At 38.7% G+C, this 18065-nt stretch overlaps 1 protein-coding gene and 1 pseudogene across 1 annotated transcript; one reads left to right on the forward strand and one right to left on the reverse strand.

Moving 5' to 3' along the window:
* The first annotated feature begins 2144 nt into the window (after nucleotides 1-2144).
* Nucleotides 2145-15141, forward strand: LOC149011581 (plant intracellular Ras-group-related LRR protein 3-like). The gene is made up of 3 exons (XM_089163935.1): nucleotides 2145-3056; nucleotides 13692-13858; nucleotides 13950-15141. Exons 1-3 carry the CDS (start codon nucleotides 2340-2342, stop codon nucleotides 14575-14577), a joined length of 1512 nt encoding a protein of 503 aa, XP_089020061.1. The 5' UTR covers nucleotides 2145-2339; the 3' UTR covers nucleotides 14578-15141.
* Nucleotides 15142-16005: 864 nt separating this feature from the next.
* Nucleotides 16006-18043, reverse strand: LOC149011582 (PRA1 family protein F3 pseudogene; annotated as a pseudogene).
* Nucleotides 18044-18065: the final 22 nt, after the last annotated feature.

Genomic DNA, 18065 nt, shown 5'->3' on the forward strand with positions numbered 1-18065 from the left:
TCATTAAGTACAAGAATATAAGCTAGGAAACTTGGACGCCAACAAAGTGACATCAACCATGAATAAAAGTGGGATATTCTACCATGATCGAGAGAGGGAAAGACAACGCGCTCCCCTAGCTAAAAAATTAGCAAAAACATTGCGTATAAAATATTTATTGGATCCTCTTTGATTGGTATAGGCTCTGCCTATAAAATATTTATAATAACATTATTACTTCCAAAATAGAGCTCTTCTAAGTGCATCTGCTTCTACTTCTATTGTTGTTTTATTTCCACATCCTTAATAAAAACAAATGACTGTTCTTTCTAGATGATCTTTGATGATTCCTCTGTATTTTGCTTGCATGGAGCTGTTGAGGGCTTTAATAGCTGAACTATTAATGTTTACTTTGAGCCAACCTTCTTAGGAGCTTTCCATTTAACTTCTTTGCCATCTTCAATTTTTGTTGTTTGAGAAAGCTTTCCATGATAATCTTGAGTCAAGTGGAAAGCTAATGTTGAGCATACCATCCGGAGGGCTTTGAGGTATTCATTTATAGTATTTGCATATAAACCATTTACCATGAAAAGAGAAAAATCAACCCTAAATGAATTCACATCTTCTAGAATTTTCACCCCAGCAATTCTCTGTAATTCTTATTTAAAATTGTGACATGAAATCTAATAATTAAACTATTACAATTAATATCCAAACTAACAATTAAATCTAATAAATTTCTAAAATGCTAATGAAAAGTTAGTGAAACAGTTGTGAACCTTACTTCTTAGTGGAGATTTTGTGGATTTAACCGTCCGTCATCATAATAATATCTCAATTCTCAATTATCCAACATATAAAAAACGTCTTTGTATAAAAAAAAAGAGGGATAATTACTATTACTCCCCTGTATTTTGATTTTATTAATACCGTATCCCCTATACTTTTTAAAATTACTAATCAAACCTTTAACTTTGTCTACAATTACTAATGCCCCTTACTGTTAAGTTCCATTAGTTTATTGATGATGTGGCATCTTTATATTTTCTTAAAACCCCCAAAATACCCTTATACTTATCTCTTTACTTATTTTTCCTTTTGTCAAGTTACAGTAGTACCCTTAATTAACTATGGAGAAAAAAATAACTATAATCCGTTTTATTCTAAAAAAAAAGACCATCAAATAAAGAAAGAATGATTGAATAAAACTAAAATAGAAACCGAAGATGAAAGAAGATCGAAATAATCTAACAATTTATTTTCCCACATTCTACTGAGAAAACTAAGAACATTAAATTTACAAGATTCTGTGGTTTCCTTTGCATTTCCTATGTAGGCTTGAATGAAGAAGACGAAGAGGAGAAGGTGGGAAACCAAATCGGATTAAATGAAGTTTAAGGTAAAATTGGCATTTAATATGGTTTTTATAAATGGGGTGGTATCGTGTTTTGATTTCTTAATTTTAAAGGATAAAATAGACAGTACATATTCGAACTTAACCGCTACTTAACACTGTAATAAGAAAGGGGGACAACAGTAATTTCGTAAAAAACAATGTTTTATTAGTAATAAAATCAAACTACTGGACAATAGTAATTATCCCACAAAATAAAAATCCCTAAAATTTCTAATTTCCTCTCTCGTCTTTCGAAATAATTGTGTAACCCTCGTGAAGTGAAAACCGTCACTACATTTCATCTATTTGACCGGTTCGTCCGTCTGGACGTGGTGACAAGCAAGCAGCGAGAGTGATTGTGAAACAGTAGGTGAGGCACCACCCGATTAAGTTGTAAGTTGTAAACTAGCCATTGATTTCCAATCATCATCAGAGAAAAAGCATCATACATCATGTCACCCCAAACCCCGACCCCACATATTCAACTGCCCAACGAACGAAACCGAAACCACTTCAAGTTCGGATCAACTCCCTGTTTCGGACAACAATATACTCTTCCAATGGATTTGAACCACACATTCGGGTAGGGCCCACACAAGAATTACAAAACATTTAATATATTTTTTTTAATTAATACTTATAAGTGGCTATTGTGGGATTCTTCCCCAAAAAAAAAAAAAAAAAAGCTATTGTGGGATTAAAAACCGTCAGCGCAGCATATTGCTCTCAACAACCTCAGACTTCCCATTCAAGAGATGCTCTTTTCGTTTCCAGGATTTGTCCTCTATTGTAACGGTTTTATCTCTGACGTCATCACTCTCGCCCCATCTCTGTTCTTGTTTCTGACTCCATAAAAATGGCTCCGTTCTTGCCATCTCCCAGTTCGAAACTCTAAATTTCTATAAATCTTCACTCAACCTCAGTCGCTATCAGAGAGAGAGAGAGAGAGTTTCAGAGAGCCACCATGGATCCATCACCTTCGAACTTCCCAATCCTCAACTATGTCATGTCTCGCGTCGCCGCTGCAACTTTGGATCCCTTATCGGATTCCGCCTCCGTCCATGTAGACATCGAACAACCACCGGCACCGCCGTTAACGGAGCGAATGCCTGGCCTTAAGGATCCAGAGCTATTGGCAGCCATGACCAAGGCCGTCACCGAGGTCGCCCAGACTCGATCTGTCCTCCAGTCACTCGGCGAAAGGCCCGATCATGAGGCTGTAGACTTGGCGAAGGCGAAGATCGCCGAAATCGAGAATGAACTATCCAAGCATCTTGAAGAGATCGAGCTTTCACCTTCCCCTGAGGAAGTGGAGTCTAATACGTCGCCGAAGAAGGATCAAACACGGCTGGCCGCCGAGAAAAAGAAGGAAGGTTACAGAGCCGTGGTGCGGTTGTATGAGATGCACGAGGCCTACGAGAAGCTCTTGAGAGAAGCTGAGGAGAATTTGGAAAATATATACCGTTCTGCTACTGCCGGAGCCGAGGAGAATGGTGCTGATGATGAAGTCCCGCTTAATGATGAAGAGATAAATGAGGACGTTGTTAGCATATTGCAAGAGGCGTCAAAGAAGGATATGGATAGGATTGATCTTAAGGGACGTCAATTGAGGTTTCTTCCTGAGGAATTCGGAAAAATTCGGGGCTTGGTCGCTCTCAACCTGTCTAGCAATCAACTTGAGGTCAGTCTCTTCCTCTTCTTTTCTCTCTGTCAAGTCAAATATGAACCACGCTTATGATAATTCTAAGTCACCGATAGACGGTGGATTGACTACATTAGTGGAAATGGATTCTACGATTCATGTTGGACGAAATTTGATAAGTTTCTTCATGAAAGTTTTTTTCGCCAATTTCTTTCCCTTTTAACGAAGGAACTTGGGATTGCTTTGAGACACTACTGAAAGTTTCAATCTTATCTGTTTTTCGCCTGATCAATTTCGAATCTGCTTGTATTTGAATTCGTACTAATCTTCAAGAGGATTCCCCCCCCCCCCCCTCTCTCTCGCGCTCAAGTAAATAATTCCTGGGGTTGACCAAAAAAAAAAAATCCTGGGGAAAGATGACTTGTTAAGATAACGCTAGGTGGGAAGGGCCAACCTAAGTGTTTGGAGCCCTTAAGGTTTTATTGGAACAAAACTGTGTTGATTTGTTGCTGAGGTGGATTGAATCATTCAAGTAATCCATGCTTCAAGCTTAGGGTATAAATTGAGGATATATGGTAATTTAAAGGCTTTTTTTTAGACACTTAATTTTCTTCAATAGTTGTTTTCAGATTTATGTTCAGATTCCAGGACGAAGAAGAAAAAAAATCCCACTGGCCAGAGTTGTATGTATGTATATAAAGGTTACTTAGAAGTCTTTGGTATTTTTGTATTGACAAAAATAAAATCTGACTCAAATCAAGCATAACAGGAGGCTTTGGGATTTGATCATGGACAGAGTGCAGGGGATTTATCTTCCCTTGATTGAGGGAATCTAATGACAATCTGATCCTCTTTTGTTTATTCTGGACTGGGGATGGATTATCAATTTTGTTGCTGTTGTTGATTATTTGACTTCTGCAACTTCTAGGAGATGTCTTTTCTGTTTTGGATCTGTTGACTGTATAGTTACCATTATCGTATGTATCCATATTGAGCCTATGATGATTTGAATTCCTTGGCATTATCCTTTTTGCACTGTATTACCAATTTCTTAGACTACTTAGGTAGATTTCTTTGAAAACTAGTGTGCAAGATGAAGTTTCTAAAAGGAGAAGAAGAGCCTAAGTGGATCTGAGGCATGGTTGGAATAAAAAAAGTTGAGGACTAGCAATTTAATAGAAGATATGTTTAAAACCAGAACAGAGAGGCAGTTTTTTTTCTTTCTTTCTTTCTTTCTTTTTTTTTTCTCTTTTTTTTTGATGAATTTAAGTGTTCATTATATTCATTTGATCTTCAGCGCTTAGCAATGGGTGTACACGATGCATGAAGCAGCCTTACCCCTGCTTTGAGGTGATGCTGTTTCTTGACTTGAACACGTGACCACTAGGTCTCAGTGGAGCAACTTACTATTGCACCTAGGCTCACACTGATGGCCCTTGCTATGCCATTGAGCACTGAAGAGTAGTATGTTGCAGCTTGCAACTTGAAGACTTAAGAAAGGAGAAGGATGGGCCAGAAAAGGGACAAAGTAACAAAATAGGGCCTTACAGGTTAAGATTTAATAAGAAATGACATAGCATAGAAGTGGAGTGATACAACAGCGTTTATGTACAATACTCAAATAGTTTGAAAAAGGCTTTGCCGGTTTAAGCGATAACATCAACTTAGCCTCATCTCAACTAAATGGGTTGGCATCAAGGACCCTTTAAAAGAAAAGAAAAAAATAAATAAATAAAAAAATAAATAAAAATGAAGAAATGAGAAAAGAAAAGTGGGAAATGGAAAATAAGAGTGAGGAGTAAGAGGAAAGAAAATAACCCAAGGAATAAGGAAAATCTCAGTTATGTGTTAGCGACATGGATTATTGTCCTCCAGTAAGCTCCGTATAAGGCCATACTCAGCAAAAGAACCAAACTATGCATGTCATTCTTGACATCCTCTCATATACTCATTTTAGGCCTACCCCTTGTTCTTGTAGCTCCTTCAAGCAGGATCGGACCACTTTATACAGTGGTTCCTAGGCCTCTATTGGACCTTTCTGTAACATGTTAGATGACATTCACAGGGCTTGTAGATAATTGGGTAACTCCCACATCAGCTTTGAGATCACTTTAAACTTTCTAGTTTTCCACATATCCATCTTAACATTCTTTGCAACATAAAGCTTTTCTCTATGACACTTCTTAACTACCCCAACATCCTGCCTCATACATCAAAGCTGGTTGTAGACTTGTACAGCAATCCTATTGAACTTTCCTTTAAGCTTTAATAAAAGAATATGCTGTTCACACAATATTCTAGTTGTACCATTCCAATTCTTCCATCCTACTTTGTTGGTTTCAGCGGACTCTATTATATCTTATTGCATTATTGTTTGCTTTGGTAGTCAACTGTTTGCTGTAAAAGTAAACGTGTTTAATATCGAAATCATTTCTAGAATCATAGATAGGGGCATATTTTCTACCGTTCTTTGTGAGACATCTGTTGCTTGTAGTTGCTACATCTTCAATTTAATCCAGAGCATCAGTGTTGGAGATTACAACACACTATATCATGTGACATTTGTATTTATCCTTCATATATGCACTTCATTTTATTTGAATTTTTGGTACTGGATACAACATTATTTTGTAGTTATAATGGCTCATTTAACCAAAGAGCTTCAGGATGAGGTTTCTTGCTATATGCTTTTTGTTGATGATATTGTTTTGATAGGTGAGACACAAGTAGGGATTAATACCACTCAAGGTGTGAAATTTTGCTCCATCTCACCATTTTGCCCTTTGGCGAGATGGGTGAAATTCTGAAATTTTGTCAAGATTTTATTTTTCAATTTCAACTCCAAATTTTGGTGCGTTTTTTGGTTATTTTGGCTTGGTTTTCAGTGTTCAGCCTAATTTGAGGCCAATAAACATAATTGGAGTGTTATTTTTGCATAAAACCTAACCCAAAGTGGTGTTCTTGATTGGCATATGTCAGGTTGTATGTGAGAAAAACTAAAGAACATGAATTTTAAAAAATGTAAATATGGATATTATGCAAGAGAACACTAAGTTTTTCATTAAAACATAACAAAAAATACAACTAAAATTCAATATACAAGTGCAAGTGTGGTGTACAACTTAATAGTTTGTAGTACATGGTTAAAACAGTATAAGTGTATAACATAAGTCAATAGATAAATAAATTAGACATTACAAATTTATAGGACACATCAGACCTACTCCAATCTAATAATAGTTGCTATGACGGGCTAGATCCATCCCCAGACTCAGGGAGCTCTATTAATAGAGGACATACTCGGCCCATGTAATGAAATGCTTAAAGTTTCCTAATGATGTATGCACACTACCCTTCTGTAAGTAGCATCATCCACATAAAATAGCCAACCCATCTTACAGAAAGTGTAGTAAGGGTAAGGATTGCTATTGCGTTGGCGGCTAGTGCTCAAATTAGTTTCAACATCATTTGAATCTTTTTGTGGTATCGCAACTAGTACTTCTATTGCCTTGATGGATATTCAAATATGGACTCCAAAAATGATCTGCTTGATCCATCCCCAAATTCATATGTAGACATACCACTCAGATTAGCAGATAAACCACCGGATTCCCTTAAATTAGTAGATATGTTATATATGCCCCACTATGTACTTCCTCATATCAATATCCGTAGACAAGGCCCATAAGCCCATATGGTGCAGACCCCATGCTCTCCCTGCCATCTAAGCTCATTGATCCCATCAAGTCTGCCAAGCTAGCCATGTCAGTGTCCCTCTTGATCGGTGGATGGAATTGGCCATGGGGCCCTCTGGTGTAAGTACCTTTAGATATGGAGCCCCTAGCTTTATGACAAGGAATGCCACCATGGTGCTCATCCTAGGTGGGATGCGTGAACTATGACTTCTTAGTGAATCTAATAGGGCCCTGTTATGTCTTCGATAGTGAAACCGCCATATGCTCTTGAAGTCTTCCTCCACCACCACCACTGCCATCATCATCATCGTTGTCGTCATCTCATCTGAAGCCTCATTATCATCACCACCATCCTCATCATCACCTTTACCACCATCATCATCCCTTTGCTGAGTCTGAGTAAGAGCTAGGTCTCATCCAAATCCTATGCGTATGTGGAAGGCACAACATCATCGTCTGCGGGGACATTGTCCAATCCTCGTCAAAAATACCAGTTGCCTCTTGTGCATGTACTTGACCCTCGTCAGCCATAAATGCATTAACATAATGCCCATATGATGAGCAATCTATGGGTCAAGCCTCCCTCCAGGCTGGTTTAATACCAGCTCACCTCTTCCCCCCCCCCCAATCAACGAGGGGGTCCTTACCATCTGAGTCCACCTAGAAGATATCTACAAGATCAAGTCTCCTACTTCCCGTCACTCTCCACATGTCTTTTTATGTGTTGCATCTTCAATCTCAGGTTATAGTGGATGAACACAAGGTCTTTTAGGTATTGAGATCCGAATCTGTTCCACCTCTTTGAGTGGATTGAGGAAAATATGTTCGAGTTCCTTTCACATCCAGAGGCAAAGCAACTTTGCAAGAGAACCTTGATTGCTAATCTCTTGAGGTTCTCTGCACTCTCACCATAGAGAACCCACCACTCAGTTGTATTATGACAAAAATATGAAGTTATTATTTAATATATAATTTAGTAATTTGTAAAATGTAATAATTGTATACAAGTTATTAATCTATCCTAGATCTATGTGATCTTGTCCCTTCACACTAGCATCTAATCTAAAGGACCCGAATTCATCCCTGAAAACCTTGATTTGCAATCATTTGCAATAAAGGTTAGCTAAGTTCTTTCAAAATTCAAATGCAAGTCCTAAATCCTAATTCCCTACTATCTCACCTCATTGTTACACTGGGACTGGAGTGTTAAGTCTGGCCAACTTTCCAACCATGGGCATCACCACCTCAATAAGTTTTGTCTTTAACCTCAACGGTTGTTGTACTAGTATTTGGGGTTAAGGTAATAGGCTGCACAATTTAAAAATCACGATTAGATATAGGATTTGTGTTGATGTCAATTGAATGAATTACCAACAAATTGCATATTTACTTACTAACCTTATGCAGTGGATGCATAAGATGTGCAATCCATTGATAATTGATGATGTCTAGAAAGTGCTTGCAGCCTCTTGGATTTGCGTGATGTACAACCTCCCTCATGGCCTCAATGGCTGCATACAGGTGGGGCATAGTGGCCTCTTCATGGAGGAGTCCACCATATGTGGGACCTTTATAATATGCTCTAGGTCTTTAGCACTATCACCACTTGTCTCTAGAATGCATCTGATGATACTGTACCATGTATTGTGCGCTCAGTCGAGGTCCTCAATCCTGTCTAATCAAACCAAGCTTGAGATGTAAACATGGATCTCCACCCCATTCTCTTCTCGTCGATATTCTTTAAGGTGATGTAGTTTGTGGTGAACCTCGTGATGCTGAGTCACACTAAGTCACCCCTACATGCCTGTCTCATCATCTGGAGTCTAGTCGTGATTATATGTAAAGTTCATAACCTATGTAGCCCTGTCCACAACGCTCTCCACAATCTGAATTTTCTTGAATGTCCTTTAGCACGAGGTTGATACAATGGGCCACACATGGTGTCCAAAATAAACTGTACTCCATAGATTGCATCATCATCTCACTGGCCTTTTTGAAATTGGAGCTGTTGTCTGTCACAATCTGTACCATATTCCTAAGCCCTACCTCCTCCACCACATCCTGAAGATGTCCATAGAAGTATTTGTGGTCTCTCACTTGCCTGAATGCATCGACTTCAAAAAGATGGTGCTCTTATCACAATACATTATAAAGTTGATGATGGACTTTTTTGTTGGACCAGTCCATCCATTAGACATTATGGTGACTCCATAAGTCTCCCAAAATAGCCTCATCCTTGCAATGTAAGCCTGTAACTCCTCCTGCTGCGTGAAGTGTTTGTTCATCACCTCATGAGGGGTGGGGCCATGGTAACCAAAACCTACCTCTGCGATTGTGTCAATCACGTGCTGATAATAGGGCCCTTGTGCTATGTTAGCTATAATGGTGTTATAAAGCATCCATTTTGCCAGTGCTTCCTTCACCTTCCCATTCATGTTCTTCCATGCATCTGAGATCTTGGGCTGCTTTGCCCCCTTCTTCCTGAAAACATCAAGATCCTACTTTAGTATAGGATCCTATTGCTATGGAAAACCTATTGAGGGGGAAGGAGGACCCCTCTGACTTGGTGACCTCCTGAACATACCAAAAACACCACTTGACCCTGATGGTCCAACTCTTGCAACTCTAGAGGGACCAGTTCTTGTAGATTTAAATATGGCCCTCTCCTACTGGTGTGATGCCTTGCTCTCTGCCATTGCCCACCTCAACTCCCTGGCCTCCTCTATATGGACATTGACGGGATCAACATTGTCATCACTATCAGAATCAACGGGAGGTATGCCAAAGACCCCCCTCACTGCCTCATTCGGTGCTCTAGCCACTCTTTGCTTGTCTGCCTTCTTCTTCCCTACCCCCTTCTCTAACTCTTTGACTGCTTTCACTACCTCTACTAAAACATTGTTGCACACCTGAACATCCCTCGAATTGCCAATGAGGTGTGCCTTAAACCTACTAATGCTACTGCCACAAACTTTTGGCCACAGAAGTTACATGGTGTCTTCGCTTTATTATTGTCAATCCATGTGAAATATGGCCATTTTGTTCCAGAAGAAGAATAAGTGGATTTTATTTTTATTTTTATTTTTATTTGTTTCCTTCCTCATTTTCCCCCCACCTAGGAATATTCTCCCCTTATGTTTAATCCCACATGGAAAAGGTGGAGTATTTCCCTCATGCTTCACTTTATATAAAGCCTAGCCCCAGTTCCTTTTAGACAAACTAAAAACTGCTCAAAGCTCTTCTTCTCTAGTAGAATCTCCTCAGTTGGCTCTTTAAGGGAGGCGGCTAACTTTTAATATATTTTTGTTCTTTAAGTAAGCATTTTACTTTTCCCCTTTTAATTTTATGTTTATAGTTTAGGTTTTTATTTTCAGTATAATAGATAGAAATTTTCTTTCCTTTGAATAAAGTTGTTCTTTTCAATTTTAGTCTTCTTTTGTCTCCTTTGCGAAACTTTCCCTCTAAATATTCCAATTCTAGTGACAAAGGTTGGAGTAGTTAGATTGGGCTAAGCGTAGCAATTTCCGTTTACTTTATTCAAGTGACTCCAAGACAAGCATATCACAGCTCACATTGATTGAAAGAACAAGATCGAAGACTTCTTCCCTGTGATCGGGTTTGCTGCACGATCCGTGTGCTTGTGGTATTTATTTTAATTTGACAACAGTAACATAGATGAAGATGTTGAGGAGGATGTGTGCATGACTAGGAGAGAGAGTAAGGAATGATTATATTAGATTCAACTTGAGTGTTACACCAATTCAAGACAAGAGATTGTTGCTTGAGGTGGTATGGGCATGTCCAAAGGAGGGAGCACCTATAAGGAGGAGTGATTAGATCCCACTTGATAGAGCTAAAAGAGGTAGAGGTAGGCCCAAATTGACTATTGAAGAAGTAGCAAGAAAAGATATGCATGTTCTAGGACTAGACACCCATATGAGTGCAGATAGAGCTGTATGGAAGACTAGGACCAGTGCGGCTGATCCTTTATAAAGAGAGATGTTCTTGGAATGCTACCTTGATTGTGTCTCCTACAATTATCTTCATATATACTTAATGTTTTACTATTACTTCTTGTCTCTTTTACTTAACCCTTAAGTATCCATGTAGCCGACCCCATTGAGTTAGGATAAGATTATGGTTGTTGTTGTTGTTGCAGTAGGAATATAGAAAATTGTAAAGACACCGCAAGATATATAGCAAAAAGCTTTGACACCCCAAAAGTATTGCCAAATTGGCTTAGACACTCCAGAATGTCACCTAAAATTGCATAATAGTGCACTCCGTTAACATTTTCTGTTAGGTCATCCTTTTTTATTTTGTGGTTTCCAAAAATGCCGTTAACCATTGTGACATTGCTGTACCCTCATTTACCATAACAGTTAAAACCCTAAACTACCACTGATTAGCTCGTTGAAGGAATTTCCCGTTCATCCATCTTCTTTCTTCGTACTCTTAGGGGTATTTTCATCCCAACTAAAAAGGGTCAACTATATGCATCCTTTTAGATAAATTTGGAAACAATAGAAGACCTTCACAACTGATTCTCTCTGCAGTGATGGAGCAACAGTACTGAGCAACTAAAAGGGCCCCACTATTTCTTTCTGCAATGATTCAGCAACTTATTCGAGAACCCTTCGGAGTGGCCATTTCAGGTGGGTACTGTTTACACTATAAATCATGAACTGGCTAAGTTTTGAGGATCCTCTTCTCTCTCCATCTCTACTGATTTGCTGTCATCCTCACTGTCAATGGTAAGAGGTTGGAAATGACTAAGACTTTTGTGATGAAGCAGTGGATCCTGCAGCAAATCTTCTTAGGATGAAGTCTAAGATTGGTAGAGCTACTGAGGCTGAACGGATCCCATACCCCTTCATTTGCTCCTACCGCTTTGCAGGTACTTCCTGAATAACTTGGGACAGAATGACAGATGCTTGCCATAGTTCTTCCAAGAGACAGGGTCAGGATCACAGGGGATTGAATTATCAAACATAACCCAGCACCACCTGTTTGATATCATTTTCATCCTTCATTCTTCTGAATCTAAAATCTTACATGCCTATTAGAGCAATTGTTGTAAAGGAGAAAGATATTGGCATAAACAATCAAAGCAGTTGATGAGGAAAATCTTGTGTTCTGTATGTTTTCTAGTTTCTTCCACTTCATGGCTTGACGGCATCTTTTTGGATCATTAAGATTAAAAAAGGATTCCACACCTTAGAGTTCTAATGGGTCAGCAGCAAGTACAGCGGTGGTTTTTGGAAGAACCTCATGGAGATCGCCTTATCTAGGGTTTCATATTGTCCAATTTGTAGAAGAACCTCACGGAATCACATCTTTAACAAGGGCAAGTAGGAGCTAAGATGTCTTTTTCCCTAATTGTATAAGGTGGGACAAGAAGGATAAATTGGTCTTTTCCTGTTTAAACTTAACTTGAATTGTTCTCTGATATAAAATAGGGCAGAATCATAATAGTGTTTGTTATTACAAATATACTAGTATGGTTATGTTTGTCTTTTCCATGGTTCTGATAGAAAAGGGGCAATTGCCAATTCGAAATACTTATGGGGTGTCTTTGAAATTCTATGTACAGATATTACAGCTTATGGCCTAACCCATGAATTTATGAGTTAATATTTTGAAGTTCTCTTGCGTTTTGATAGATTTCCAGTAGTTATGTAGTGAGCCCTTTGTAGAAGAGTGGATTCTCTTAGGATAAGTGGATTCATGGCCTATTAATTATTTATTTGGTAATTCAGTTACGATCAATTTTCAGGTTAGATTTCTTCATTCTAACCTGCTTCCCATCTTCTCTTTCTCTTTTCTTTTTAATTCTTCAATATCTTTGGGATTACTGACCAACTCTGATTTGGAAAATTTGTGTTTGTTATCTGATCTACGGTTTCTGTTTCTAGTAGTGAAGTTTATTAGTTTATGTTCGAGTTTTAGTTCTGCTTCTTTAATCTGTCTTGATTTAGTGGATAATTTTTGTGCTCTCAAATATACCCACAAGAACCTAACCAAAAAGGATTTGAACCTCATAATGGACCAGCTTCATAGACCAATTAATGGTCCAGCTCCTGGGAGTCTTGAATTAGTTGAGTTTATTATTTTTAACATATGAAGATAGGATTTGGTTGGCTTGGTATACAGATAAGAGACTTAATCACTTATTTATCGTAATTCAGTCAAGGAGTTTTGCTAGCTAATAGGATTTTAGTCCTAGTCAGATTAGGTCTTCGAATTCAGTTTTTTAATTAAAAGCATTGGTCAGAGACAGTTTAATCATTGAATGAGATGGATTTTCCTTTGGCTTGAAGTCTGTAAGAGTGATTACCTCTCCTTCCTTATATTATCCATCTTCCAACTGAGCACTGTGTGTGATACTCCCGGGAGCAAATGTGTAGAACTATGCTTTTGCCATATGTAATCGACTATCAAAGGAATGATCAAAATTTGCTGCTTTCTGTCTGAAGCTGCATAATCATTAAAGCAGCGCCATTGTTGTTTGTATTTTGAAGAGAAATTTCTTCAACCATAAATGGTTTCAATCTCCTCAACCTTCAACCTATTGCTGATCATAGTTTGAGGATCACGTCCACAGCAAAGAAGGTGGTTCAATCAAAGTTTGAATGTGATCGGAGTTCTGGTTTCACTTCCAAATCCCAAGTCCGAAGCCTAAATAAAAAACTTTAATATCCTTGTTTTTATTTAATTAGTATAATCTGCATCATGAAGTGGAGGTGTTGGAAATCATTTGCATTTTTAGTTACATGTTTATTATCCAGTAGTAATCTTTCCAAAGGTCAATGCGAAACCTATAAGGTTGACATCTTGCAGGTACTTATGTATTGATGAGGTTTAATCTCTTAAGGTTATGTATTTTATTGATGAATGAATAGACTTATTTTCTCTATCTGGGATTAACAGTTTCATGCTTCTTTTCATGATTAACTGGATTATGTGTTTCACTGAACAGGTTATTCCTGATTCAATTGGTGGACTAGAAAATCTGGAGGAGCTAAATCTTTCAAACAACCTTTTGTTGTCGCTGCCAGATTCCATTGGATTGTTGAAAAGGCTGAAAATCCTTAATGTGTCGGCAAATAAGCTTACAGCCTTACCTGATAGCATCTCCCATTGCAGGTAACTCATCAGTTCCTAGTTTGTTTCATCTTCAAACATATATCAGCTACTTGTGGTGGTAACTGTTATTTGTGCAAATATTGTGGTGCAGTTCATTGGTGGAGCTGGATGCAAGCTTCAATTCTTTAAAGTACTTGCCCACAAATATTGGGTATGAACTGGTGAATCTGCAGAGGCTTTCAATCCATCTCAATAAGATCCGTTCTCTTCCAACTTCTATTTGTGAGATGAAGTCTTTGCAACAACTTGATGTCCACTTCAATGAACTCCGTGGTCTCCCTCAAGCCTTTGGGAAGTTGACAACTCTTGAAATTCTGAATCTTAGCAACAATTTTAATGATCTGACAGAGCTTCCTGAGACATTTGGTGATCTGATAAACCTCAGGGAACTTGATCTCAGCAACAATCAAATCCATGTTCTTCCAGATACTTTTGGTCAGTTGGCCAAGTTAACCAAGCTCAATTTGGAGTTAAATCCCCTGGTACTCCCACCAAAGGAAGTAGTAAATAAAGGAGTTGATGCAATCAAAGTGTTTTTGGCAAAGAGGAAGCTTGACATGCTATTAGAGGAAGAACGTAGGATTACAGAAGAAGCGAACAGCCCAAGGGGGACTGGGTGGGTGACTCGCAGTACCTCATGGTTGAATAACTTTGTTACTGGATATTTTGTAGGTGATACAACCTCACCTGGAGACCCATATCTGGATCGGCAGTTATGATTTCTTGGACTTCTGGCTTCTGTTGCCATATACTTTTCGTGGTATGTACAGGCTTCACTATGAGATATCTTTGGTTTGGGTAAAAAGCTTGCTTGTTGCCTGATCTGCTGAACTCCCCGAGCAAGTGCTGGTTCTAACAGTTTTTTTGCTGCCTTTTTGTGTTTTGTTTTTGATTTATCAAACATCCTTGAAATGTTCATAAAGTTTATGCCAAAGTAGAATGGCTGAGGTTTTGGTTTTTTTTCATATTATGTTGTTAAAGAGTTGAACAATGAAAATAGATGGTGAGTGTCTGATCGAATTGATTGGATCATGTAAGAACAAGGTTCAAGTCTATAGTTGGTCTGTTAAGATGCCTCAGCTGCATGCATTACTGCACTTCTACTTGATACGTATTGTAATGATAAATGGCTAGTCTTGCTGTGACCTTTTTTTAACATTTGCATGTTTTATAAGTTACATTTACTTTTTCATGAGCAGTTAGATCATCAGTAAAACACAACAAATAAAGACTTCAGAAGAAGAAACAAAGTGGACAAGCTTATCACCAACGAATCCTTTTGATTATTGAAGCACAAGTCGTATCTACCTTGCGATGGTTTTACATGCGTCTATAACAAAGAAAAGGAAATTTGGAGGGAGTTGGGAGTTATATTAGAGGTTTTCAGGGCAGAGAGCCCATGAAGGTTAGGCAAAGAACACAACAGGGAGGACATTGAATCCGATTTTTCACTCTTAGATCAAACACATTCAGATGAGTGTCATGGAGAAGGCTCCACCTTGATGTTGTCCACGTGTCATCCATCTATACTACTTGTATATTATCCATTGCCTATGTATTTTACTTTCCATCAGAATATTGTCTGACTTTTTGGGTTCTAGATGTTGGAAGTCTTGTTTTGCTCACGAATGTGTTGTTCTTTGGTTTGACTTTTTCCTCTTTCGGTCTCTTGTTCCAGGGTTTCTTGGTAGGTATTCTTTCCTTTCTTGGAGTTTTGTAGAACCCAAGGAATTGGATAATATTATTAATGAGGGAAAGCACAATATACAGACAATGAAGAATAAGAAGAGAGGAAGGGCTTCTTTGTGTTTTTTTATATATAGTGGGGATGCAGTAGCGGTGATCAAGTGCCCCCCGCTACGCAATGTTCGGACTTTTTATCGAATACGACCTATACAAGCATTAGCCCTGTGCGCTACTAGTGCAAGCACGCCCCATCAGCAGAGCCCCACCGGAGGCTTAGTATAGTCCACAGAAGCCGGTAGCACTCATGCCCAGCACCACCCTCTGTCCAATGCAAAAAACGGAGGAGTCGAGGGGATTTGAACCTGAGACATAAAGTTTATCAAACCACTTAGGAGTGAGCTTGGGACCACTAGACCACCACCCGCGGTGGTAGTGAAAGTTCTCACTAACTCAAAACAAAATTAGAAAATTGGTAGCTTTCAAGTGGAGAATGGGTCCTAGTGTCAATGAAAAGATTGTAAAATTATAATAAACTAAAAATAATTGAGAATTTTTGTGTTCAATGATGCTGCAAATAAAGCAATTGAAAAGGTGATGTTGCTCATAGGTTGTGGCATTGAAGACTTACAATTAGAAGTGAAAAAGGAATGGAAATACCGACACAGAAATGTTCCCTAATGCTCAGTCTTTCAGAAAAGAATATGTAAGCATTTTGTAACAATACAGATGGATTTTCAAGGGAGGAAAACATTGAGGCTAGGGCATACTTGACTACATTCACTCAATTTACATGGTGCCAGGTATTGTCTTACTTTAAATTGATAATTTCTCAATAGAAGTTTGGACAATAGGAAGAAGATACATTACGGGCAACAGAAGGGAATATACTTCAATATCCATGATTTTTTTTCCCTAACAAGAAAGAACAGAATTCTTACCTGGCATAGATGATAGTCCTTTAATGGAAGAGATGAAGGTACACAAATGATCGACATGAGTTCTAGGACGCAACAGGTATTGCAAACTATAGTTGTTTATCACCACCAGAGTATCCAGAGATTAAATTATCTCCATCTCCCCAGTCAAGTCTTTTCCAAATTAAGATGGGGTCAGACTATATGAATCCTTACCTTGGAGAAGACCCTGTGTTGTGTATGAACTCTGTAAATAATGAACCATAAAAAAACAAACACAGACCCACCATTCTTCCTTTTGGTATAACAAAACCAACCAGTCAGAGTCTCCTCTTTTAACACAGTGATGAATGATAGATTAGTTGACCAACTCCAATATCTCCTATTTCATTCAAAATTAAAGACAAAAAAAAAAAACCACTCCAGTTCTTGAGCACTATTATGATACACACATCAATCAATGACTCAGTAACAAAACACAAAAGAAATTTAGATTTGCCACCAAGAACCCTTCCACTGGTGTCTTAACTTGTTCTGGTGTGATCTTACACTACTGGAAAAGGTAGTCTCAGCAGATAGAGAAAACCCCCTCCCCTCAAGAGTTGGGAGTTGGGAGTTGGACATTTAATGATCAGAAAACCTTACTATTATGCCCACCTAACATTTGGGTTTGTGTTTTTGTTCCTGAGAATGATGACAGACAGAACAACCAAGCAAGCCTCAATAGTGAAGATCTATGAAGAGGGAGATTCAGCGAGAGGACGAGTGACTTCATCAGCACCTGAGTTCAAGGCTTCTTCATCCTGAAACAGATCATCGGTCTTCCTAAAGACAGAGTGGAGGAAGATGACTGCCAATCCAATCGACAAGGAGACGATAATGTTGAGCGTGGCTTTGGTGAGAAAAAGGAAAACAAGAGTAACAATCGACAAGAGAACCAACACCACTCGATCATCAATGGTTGTTCTAGCGATGACCCACGGCTCATCTCTTAGAAAATAGAAGAACAACCAAAGAGCCATCATTACCACAAACACTATGAGTGATATGGGATGCCATAGCAAGCTCAGGAAGACAATCAAGAGCACTATAATGGCGTAGTTCATCCGAAAGTAGCCCAAGTTGGTTGATACACCGGCGAAAGCTTCTCTCACGTTTGAAGGAACGCGAACGGCATGACGGTGAAGCATCTCTCTCCATGGCCTGCAAGTGGCCAACTCTGATTTGATGCGATCTTTGGCTCTCGACATGTATTCCCCACCTGAAGCTCCCATCGACTCTGCTGGTATTGTCCCGTATCTTGTCATCTGAGAAGACCAAGAAGAAGAAGAAGAAGAAGAAGGTTCCTTTACTTCTTTCCAGAGAAGGGATTTGCAGAAGAAGAGGTGATTTATATAAAAATCTGAATCTGATTTGGGTAGTGATCAAAAGGTATAAAATCATCCACGATACAGAAATGGTAGTCGATGATGCTGGGGGAGATTGGATTCCTTTGGCGCAGGCACAGAGCAACATTCACCATGATGGGACCTCTTGAAAATGTCGTAACTACCAGTCTAAGTTTTGAGGGAAAAGCCTCGAGAACTCCAAACATGTGGAGATAAACA

The sequence above is a fragment of the Hakea prostrata genome, chromosome 7 (assembly GCF_041222555.1).
Source record: "Hakea prostrata isolate BN-2017 chromosome 7, UWA_Hpros_2, whole genome shotgun sequence".
NCBI classification, from domain to species: Eukaryota; Viridiplantae; Streptophyta; class Magnoliopsida; order Proteales; family Proteaceae; genus Hakea; species Hakea prostrata.

What these genes read in the sequence shown, in the direction of transcription:
- LOC149011581 (XM_089163935.1), top strand. Translation starts at nt 2,340, where the DNA reads ATGGATCCATCACCTTCGAACTTCCCAATCCTCAACTATGTCATGTCT. An exon ending in TGTCTAGCAATCAACTTGAG is followed by an intron (nt 3,057 to 13,691) that starts GTCAGTCTCTTC and finishes TTCACTGAACAG; the next exon opens with GTTATTCCTGATTCAATTGG. An exon ending in GATAGCATCTCCCATTGCAG is followed by an intron (nt 13,859 to 13,949) that starts GTAACTCATCAG and finishes ATTGTGGTGCAG; the next exon opens with TTCATTGGTGGAGCTGGATG.